Genomic DNA, 10,111 nt, shown 5'->3' on the forward strand with positions numbered 1-10,111 from the left:
GCCCCCTGGCGGCTCCGGGCCGGCTCTCTGGAGTCCGCGCTGAGCCTCGGAGCCACCCGCCCGCGCGAGGGTCGGGCTCCCGAGTGGGGATGGCGTGATCCGAGACCCGGTGGCCGTGCAGGTGGCGGGCGCGCGCGGCGCTCTCGGGTTCCGAAGGTTGCTGGCCGCCTCGATGGAGTGGGCGCCCTGATGGCTTTGGGCTGTCCGTCTCTCCGGTCCTTCTCTCTGTGTAGGAGGCTGAGAGGAGCCCCCGAGGCGCTGTCGGCAGAGGAGGAGCCAAGGTCGTGGGAAAAGGGTCAGAGGAAGGTAGCCTGTTGGAGGAACCAGGGTACTGGATGGGTATGGATTTATGATGATTCTAGTCCTCGAGACTTCAGGAGGATCCGTTTTTGAAAATCTCAAAAGTTCTCAGAGAGTGTTGGGGCTGCTGGTCACTTCTCTGACCGGTGCTCTTAAAAATAAAAGTGTGCTTTTAGTTCAGGGTTTTCTCTTTTGGTGCTAATTCTTGCCGACCCCTAGCCGCTTCGCCGACCAGTTCTTTGTAATTCAGGGGTCCTTGACTTTGTACTGAGATTCAAAATCCCAGTCGTCCTTGTCTGACCTCCTCCAACCCTGAAAATCAAGTATCTGTCCCTAGGTAGTGATCTCTTCATGCAAGCATTTCAGTTCAGTAGTTTAACTAGCTCTAGTGAATGAAGTAACTGGAATTTCCTGCTGGCCCAAAATAGAGAAACTTTCAGCGTGATGTTTGTGTGGTTTCTCCCCTTTTGGTAGGTGGACTTGATCATAATCCTAAGCGTGAAGAGTAAAGTGGAGATGGATTGCAGGGTGGGAGGGGAGGTGTAACACACGGCCTAGATTTCAGCAGCTCAGGATAAAATACTATGTCTCTTCGAATCACTTCATATGCAATCTTGAATAGCTGGTTTTAATTTTTTTTTCTCCTTCCTAGAGAAGCTTAACTCTATTTTACCACCTTACAACTGGAAGAGTTCATTTTTAGTACTTTAATACCAGTGAGATTGCTTGTTGTCATACATCTTTCTCCAAGTTGTGAGGTTCCCATGTAATGGTTTTACGTTTTACAGTTCATCTCTTTGATATTGCTGTCAACACATCCTTATAAGTTGTGGGCTGTTCCCACCAGGGGAGAGTTCCCTGTATCCCGACGCTGCCCTCTAAAAAAAGTCAGAGAAGAAGAAAAATCAGTCTCAAAGTTGTTGGACCTAAGTAGAATATATCTACTTAAAGTGAATAATGACCTCGTGCATTAGGATATACTGTCTTAGTAGAATGTCCTGGTCATCCCGTAATCACGTGTTGCTTCTATACCTTTCCCATGTAGTGTCTGTGTGTAGGTGAAGGAGCATTTCATCCTTGAGGAATGCTGTGATGAGGCAGAGCTGATTGGTAGGTGAACTGATCCATTGTGGGAATTGAAAGACTAGAAAAAACTCCCTGAAGGTTCAGAACTCCTTCTTTTGACAGTTTTGTTTTACATTTAAATGTATCACTTTTCTCTCTTTTCATAGATATGCACCAATAGCTAAGGTTTGCAGCCAAATCCCCCCCAATTCCCTGAGTTAACTAAGGTCATCCTAATTAGTGACTAAAATAACTCTTTTTAAAAACTTTTCACAAGTTTCTTTGTATCTTTGATTTCATCCCAGGAAATCTGGCTCATCTTTTTTTTTTTTTTTTTAAATGATGGAGATATAAGGCTTTTATTGAATGTAAGTATGTCTGAGAGTAGAAGTACAAATGTAGAGAAGAAAGCTGAACTATAAACATGTTTCTGTGGTTTTTCACCTTCACCCACTTAACTTTTTTATATGCTAAAATGAGTTGAAACATTATGCATTCATCTTATTTAGACTCAGGTAAGATTTTTCTTCTTTTTTAAAATGTCTTATTTCTGTGTAAAAGCTACATTTTGAAGTCATTTTTGTCCCTTTTTAGTCAGGTGTAGAGAATAACATGTTCCATTAGAATGGAGGCACAGACATTTAGACTTGGAACCGACTGTAAAGGTCATCTCTTTCATTAACGCGTAACACGGGAGTCCAAGAGAGTCGAAGTGATTAAGGCCAGGTTAGGTGGTGGGCTAATGCCACAGGCAGGCCTGGAGCCCAGACCTTCTGATTGGCTCACCTGCTGACCCATTGCATATATCCCATCCCTTTTAGGGTCATGTGGGAATGGGGAAAAGTTTAGATACATTTCATAAACCCTCCCAAGGATAATGATGACTGTTAATATCATCCTTCTTGTCAGATAAACCTTGTTAATGAGTCTCCCAAGGAGCAAGCAACAACTAACAGTTGATCAGAAGCCAGAGTGTAGCAGTGGTGTGTGTATATTTCACTGCCTGATGGCTCTCTACATATCAGAGGTGAGCTAACTGTTGAAAAAACGGATACACTTTATCTTTTCAATATAGAAGCAGCATTTTAGTCCTGTGGGCCAGCCCCCTGCCTCAGTTCTGAGAGGTATCTGGTCAAGTTTGCCATTCCTCACAATCTCATAGGTAGTCATCCAAAATAATTTTTTGTCATGATTGAGGATAACACACTTGACTTTTTTTCTCCTGCTTATTCTTCAAGACTCTCCTAATGCTTCCTCTGACACTACCAGGTTGGAGGGAGAGTTCCCATGGTATCCAGTATGGACATCTCTTTTGTACCTCCGTCCCCACATTTACCAGTATGGGCTGAAATCTATTCATTTCTGCTCCCCTCTGCTAGATAGCAAGCTCCTAGGGTCAAGGGTGGCTGTATCTTTGTGTTTTAAAGTTTAAAACTGTGTCTGGAATGCACTACCTCAGTTGACATTTGAACTGAACTAATATTTAGTCTCTTAGTGCTCAGTGTCAGCAAGAATCATTACAAAACCTTTGGGAGGGACTGGTATACTGACTGCTGCAAGTCTGCAGAACGAGACAATTACTCTAAAAGCAAATGAAAAAGTAAACTCTCTACCTCTTTAAGGTTATGAGCTTAACCACCAGAAAACTTCTTCCCATAGAAGTCAAATGTCATTAATTTTTGCTGACAAAATAAGTTCCCATTGAAGATAGTGACAGTGGTCAGAAATGTGGGTGGTTACATCTTGGCTCTGTAAACAATCAGAACAGACTTTTCTTTGCAGAAATCAGTATACACTCAACCTCACAGCCCTGTTTTATTTTTAAACCCTGTGTGATTTGTTTCTTTTTATAATTAGTAATAACATTACACTATGTAGCACTTTTATAATTGAAAGAGTGTTTTTCACATCCATTATTTGATTCAAAACCTGGTGAGGTAGGAGGGCCAGGTTGTAGTGTCTGTTTTATAGACAAATGGAAGTTCTGGAATTAGTAAGAGGTATATACAGACAGACAAACGAGTCTTCTGATTTTAGTCCCATACTTCACCTTAACAGTGCTTCCTGGGTGAATACGAAATGTAATTGTTGAAACAGAATAGGAAAAAAGATGATTTGTTGGCTTTTTTCCCCTTATGGTTCCAGAAAAGTAGATTGTTCTCCCCCTCAGAAGATTCTAGAAGTGTTCTAAGTTCAGGTAGGTTTGCTGTGTTGCACAACTCTAGGGAGCACCATTCATCCGTTAGTATTCGCTAGCTGTGTTTCCATGGGGTATGTGTGGTTCTCAGCGTGTGCATCCGCACATGACAGCCTTGGTAGAATGTATACAGTTTTTATAGGTGAGATAAGTGGTAGTCAAGATAGCTAGCCAGCAGAAAGATTGTATGAGCACTATTTTTACATAAACAAGTTTGGGTTTATAGTGTCTGTATTAGGCAGACACTGTGGCCTAATACTTTCTGGGTGATGCATGTTGTCCTACCTCACAATAACTGTTTCCCTGACCCAACCAGAGGGTTGACTGGTCCTGATGTCAGAACATCTTTGCTTCTTCCTCAGAATGAACCTTTCATGCAGGGCGCTTGTCAATTCAGAAGATAGAGTAGAGACTTGACTGCATTTTTAAGAGCAGGTTGTGTGATGGTTTTTTGTGCCTGCATGCCTGCTGATTAATGTTTGTTATTTCTGGTGAAATTGGCATTAGACTTGCTTTCATTGAAACATACCACATACTAGGGAGGATGTTGGTGTGGAAATGAGGTCTCCACCCACCTCTAATCCCTGGATGGTCCCTGCTGCTGCTGCTAAGTCACTTCAGTCGTGTCCAACTCTGTGTGACCCCATAGATGGCAGCCCACCAGGCTCTCCCATCCCTGGAATTCTCCAGGCAAGAACACTGGAGTGGGTTGCCATTGCCTTCTCCAATGCATGAAAGTAATGTATTAATAGAAACTGACAGCTGAGTGACCAGATTGTACCTCAGGTTAAGGAGACTGCATGAGATGAAGCAGTGTTTCTCATACTAGCCAGACCTTAAGAACTGCCTGGAACTCTCATTAAAGTTACGAATTCCCAGACCCTTCCGAAGCCTGTTGAGCCAGAGTCTCCAGTATTTTAACAAGTACCCCTGTGTTCTTAGAGCACTGGGAGGAGTGTTAAATTAGATGGGGAAGCTCATTGGATTCAGAATCCTGAGACTTGAGTCCGACTTCACGTCTGCCATTTTCTACCGCATATTGGAGCAATTTATTCAAAACCTCCTTTCCTTGTTGGTAAAATAGAGACATTGACTAAAATAACCCCTATGAGCCTTTCCAGTTTTGGCAGTTTGTGATTCTAATGAGGGGTTCAGTTCAGTTCAGTCACTCCATCGTGCCCGACTCTTTGTAACCCCATGGACTGCAGCACACTGGGCCTCCCTGTCCATCGCCAGCTCCTGGAGTTTACTCAAACTCATGTCCATTGAGTCACTGATGCCATCCAACCATCTCATCCTCTGTCATCCCTTTCTCCTCCCGCCTTCAATCTTTCCCAGCATCAGGGTCTTTTCAAATGAGTCAGTTCTTTGCATCAGGTGGTCAAAGGATTGAAGTTTCAGCTTCAGCATCAGTCCTTCCAGTGAATATTCAGGACTGATTTCTTTAGGATGGACTGGTTGGATATCTTTGCAGTCCAAGGGACTCTCAAGAGTCTTCTCCAACACCACAGTTCAAAAGCATCAGTTCTTTGGCGCTCAGTTTCTTTATAGTCCAACTCTCACATCCTTACGTGACTACTGGAAAAACCATAGCTTTGACTAGACGGACCTATGTTGGCAAAGTAATGTCTCTGCTTTTTAATATGCTGTCTAAGTTGATCATAAAGTTTCTTCCAAGGAGCAAGCGTCTTTTAGTTTCATGGTTGCAGTCACCATCTGCAGTGATTTTGGAGCCCCCTAAAATAAAGTCTGTCACTGTTTCCATTGTTTCCCCAGCTGTTTGCCATGAAGTGATGGGACCAGATGCCATGATCTTAGTTTTCTGAATGTTGAGTTTTCAAGCCAACATTTGATAACAGTGGTATCTCAGATGATTTTGTAAAAGCAACTTTGATCACTATTCTCTCTCTGACTCTTAACCTTTGTTCTGAAGTAAATTCTTTATGACCATACAGACTTTCAACTCACATTTTACCCACATGGAGTGCATGGAGTGTTACGTTTTGAGGGATTAGTCATTTTCCAAACAGATCAGGCAGGTACTTGTTTCAAATTTGTGTATATCCTGCCCACAGTCCATTCATAGCTTCCTCTTCATCTTTGTAAAGTGTTAACATCATTTTGGAAAGAGAATTGTTTAAATGCATTTGCCATATGTTAGATTTCTAAAAAAGAGAGTTATTTTTGAAAAAACATTATGAGCTTATATTGTTTAAGCCAAAACATCACTCTACTCTTTGACATCTGGGTATTGAAACTATAATTATTTGGTTTAGGTAGAAATGATTTATTTAGTAATTACCTAGTTTTTCCTCTGTATAAGAGGAAGAGCCAATATTAAAATTTCATTTGTATGTATTAGGATTGGGACTAACGAATGAAAAAACTTACACAATGAGAGAGTAGTCTTTGAGAGTCTTAATATTTTGAAAGAAAATTTAGAAACAAAATTCATGCAGTGTTTTTCTCTGGCTATTATTTTAATATATTTTAAAAATCACAGTTTAAATGTAAAATAAAATGACTTGCACCTAACTAGGTACCTACTAACTTATTTATTTAGCTCTGTTTCTCCTCAAATTGGTTTATATCCTGGAGTGAATTAATTTTGCAAGGTTTAAAGTTCAAAATCAGCAGGATGGTGCCAATGGCCATCTTGCTTTCACATGTTACATTTGTGGTGTGATTCTAAAAAAGCGTGCCTTAGTAGCACGTCAGACAAATGTAGCAAAAGATACGGACCTTCTGTTTCTGAATGAAGGCTCTTCTGAGAAAAGGCCCTGGAGGTCCCAGCCTCAGTCCCTTTTGTTCTGAATTAAATATATCTGTGAGAGTGTTTATTAGCATCTCCTCAACAACAACAGAAAAGAGATATTGCTATCTAGGCAGCAGCACAGTTCCAGTTTCTGGTGTTGGGCTGTCTTTTTGGTGATTTGTGCTGCCTGATAATGAGGACCACTGATGTCAGGGTACTTGCTGTACGTCAGATGCTTCACTATGTACAGCAGCTTCAGAATGAGGCAGATGTTGTTTGTTTGAAAGACGATGCAGCTAAGGCACAAATAACTTGTCCACATTCACAGCTAATAAGTGACAGAGCTGGGATTTGAACCCAGGCAGACTTGTGTCCAGAGCCTGTCCGAACCATTCCATGGTACTGGCTCTCCTCAAATCATGACATTCTGTACTCAGATGAGAGAAACTGACGCCAAGAGGATATGACAAAAGCCTGTCAAATATCGGAGGTTGGGGGGAGTCGTAAGTCTTTTGGCCTTCTCCTTTTTCCTTCTCTTCGTTTTGAAACCTCTCAAACTATTATCAAATAGCCAAGAAATTGGAGACATGCCTCTGAAGTACCTAGCACAGTGCCCGCACACAGCTAATGTGTGTTTAACCTTTGCTGTTGCTTTGATGACGGTGACGGCTGAGTTAGCATCTGGGTGCACGTGGATGTCCATGTACTACCTTAGGTGGCTGTTCACTGAACCTGAGAAGATAAAGCTTGGGTCAGAGATAAATACACAGCTACTTCCCATCTGAAAACCAGAGAGTTCTGCCCAGGATCTTAAAGTACCTGTAGTTCCTGAAGGAATGTGTGAAGGGTGGTGGTTTCTTTCTGCATTACAGGGATTTGGCTTGTGGGGTTGGGGATGGGGGAAGTGAGCCCTTCTCCTGGAGCCTTTGTGCAAATGTTTGGGGGCCCTGTGCACCTCCATTTCCTCCCTTTCCTTTGTAGGAACTGCAGACCCAACTGAGCTCCCACTGGGTTCTTAGCTCTAAGTGTGGATACTCAGGAGCTCAGTCATGTCTGACTCTTTGTGACCCCACGGATTGTAGCCCGCCAGGCTCCTCTGTCCATGAATACTGGAGTGGTTTGCCATTTCCTTCTCCAGGGGATCTTCTCCACCCAGGGATCAAACCTGTGTCTCCTGCATTAGCACGCGGATTCTTTACCACTGCACCACCTGGGAAGCTCTAAGAACATCTCCTTTATCTCAGTTGCCCAGGGAGCCGTCAGAGCCTAAACCCGCTCCTACCTGATTTCATGTCCCCATTCAGAACTTGAGGGGCTCTGTTCAGATCTCAGCATTCCCTGAGCACCTTTGGGTGCAGAACAGTTGTTAGCACTATTTCATTCATCTGGTGTTTCCCACATATTCTGAGTCATCAGATGCACCAGGGCCCTGTTTAAAAACAGATTCACAGAGATTCTGGAGACTCTGAGTCAGCAAGTCTGGGGTGAGGCCAGGAACACGCCTGCCTGACAAGTACCCCCAGGTGATTCTGATTAACCAGAGTTTTGGAAACACCAGTCTGTGTTGTGGGTTAGGAATCTGGTCCATTGAAGATGGTGGGGTAGTCCTCCGTACGTGAGGTGTGTTCGGGGTTATTCTGTTAGTGCTGAGTTGCGAGGGGTACAAGGGAAATAGGTCCTTATTCGGGTAGTTTGCCACTTTGTGTGAATGATCTGATACACAAGTAAATATTAAAGAGTGGAATTAACCATTATTGATAACATTGTGCCTAGAAGGAAAATCAGTTCTGATTTCCAAATTACCAATTTAAATTGGTATCTAACTTAGAAAACCTGCCTGTAAGTTTGAAGGACAGTGGCACTCCTATACATGTAAAATACTGATTTTAGGTGTTTTTAGCTTGCTTCATCTAAAAATTATATTCTAAAACACAAATATAAACGCTTCTGGAATAAGATTTTATTCACACCCCCGCCCCCGCCATCCCTGCCCCTCTGTGAGATGGTGGAAATTTTCTTCTATTAGTATTCTTCTATTTTCATTTATTCTTCTTATTTGTTTCACAAGACATTATCTCCCCTCCCCCCAAAGAAAAACAATATCTTGCTTGAGGAGAACAGACAACTGTTTGAGGTTATTCCTACAGGGAAATCCCTTTGTTCTTTCCTCTACTTTTTACCCCTTCTGATTAAAAGCTGGGAAAGTACTGTGTGAAGGACTGTGTAGTAACTGACTGATTAACATGGCAGTAACACAAGGTAAAATATAGTGGGGGACTTTTACGTGGCTGTATTAGACATCTTATAAAAATGTCTTGAGGACTTAGCACTCAGATGAGTAGAAAAGGAGATGGAGTTAAGCGGGGGCTCTGCTGATTTGGGTTAAGTCACTCAGTCCTGTGCGAACCCAGGGACTGTAATCTACCAGGCTCCTCCATCCATGGGATTTTTCAGGCAAGAGTACTGGAGTGGGTTGCCATTTCCTTCTCCAGGGGGCTCTGCTATGCATAACTAATTTCTGCCTGGCTCTGTTGGCATCTGAGAAGCACTGTTGAGGTGCTCTGCCACTTCCCTGCTGATGGTCTGGTTCCTGTGACCACCATATGGGCACGGGTGCCTCCTTGCAGCTCTCAGGATGTTCAGCTGGTGGTATCTCAGGGAACTCCAGGCAGCCTGACTCCATAGCTGGGATTCTGTACATCTGCATTATATGAGGGCTGTGGTTGGTGGAAAATCGTGAGCAGTCCGAATAATCTTAGCATAGTTTTTCACTTAGCTTATTGAACAGGCTATCCACTTACATTACTGAAAAAAATACGCAAAAGTTATGCCTTGGGAAGGCTCACTTCTGCTTCTCTCCCCCATCTGCCTTGTCCTCCCCTCTTCCCATAAGAATAACTGCTTTTATTAGTTTCTCTGTATTCTTCCAGAATTTCTCCATGCAAGCTTAAAAATACTCTTTTCCTTCCATTTGCTATATATATAATTTCTAGATTATCTTGTTTATCCTTTAATTTCCTCATTGCCCTTTATTTGTATATATGATCAGAGTGATTACTTTCATTATTTTTCTGTATGTATTTTAAACCAGTTTCTTTTTTATTTCTGAAAGCGAAATTAGGTTTTTTTTGGGGGGGGGATCAGAGAATGCAATTGATTAGGGAAAAATAAGATTAATTAACCTTGAAATGGATTGTTAATTTAAGCACCTTCTTAAATGTTTTTTATCGTCAGTGCTTTGATTTAGGTCCATTTTAAATATAAGCCTCCCAAGAGATGAGTAAGCTTTTCCTGTATTGAGAACGAAAAAGGGAGGAGGTACTTCTGTTAAATGTTTTGTAAGAACACAGTGTAAGTTAAGTTTGTTTACAAGTGGGCATTTTCTGCCTTTTATCTGGATATCCTGCATGCAGAACGCGAATTACTTCCTGACAAGGGGGGAGACTATTACTGATACAGGGTTGCATTTGAATTTCAGTGTGGAACATTTTACTCTGAGAGGGTGACTTCATTAGCTAAATAAATGCATGTGATCTGGAGGTCTGCTTGGTATTTTAACTTCACTGGGTTGGTTATAACTACCTTGAGTGCAGAGTACAATGTAGAGTAATACAGACATTTGAGTGAAGCAAATGTGGATATTTGAGTTATTTTTTTCCTGGTTGTCAGTATGCTTAAGACCAAAGATTGGTACTAAATTAGTATAGAAATGATAAACTTAAGCATTATTCATGAGGGTAGACTCAGAAACTTAATCATTGAATTACACAGCCTGCCAGTGTAGTTTAATAAAA

The 10,111-nt window shown here is 42.0% G+C and overlaps 1 protein-coding gene across 1 annotated transcript in view; it reads right to left on the reverse strand.

The window, feature by feature from the left end:
- Positions 1–7,020, reverse strand: part of CCDC28A (coiled-coil domain containing 28A) — a 98,638-nt gene extending 91,618 nt beyond the window's left edge. The window contains exons 1-3 of the mRNA XM_010844302.1: positions 6,920–7,020; positions 6,458–6,613; positions 3–311 (exon numbers count right to left, since the gene is read on the reverse strand). Coding sequence (XP_010842604.1) covers positions 3–311; positions 6,458–6,613; positions 6,920–7,020 — 566 coding nt within the window. The remainder of the gene's footprint in view (positions 1–2; positions 312–6,457; positions 6,614–6,919) is intronic.
- Positions 7,021–10,111: the final 3,091 nt, after the last annotated feature.

The sequence above is a fragment of the Bison bison genome, unplaced genomic scaffold, assembly GCF_000754665.1.
Source record: "Bison bison bison isolate TAMUID 2011002044 unplaced genomic scaffold, Bison_UMD1.0 scf7180017864198, whole genome shotgun sequence".
NCBI classification, from domain to species: Eukaryota; Metazoa; Chordata; class Mammalia; order Artiodactyla; family Bovidae; genus Bison; species Bison bison.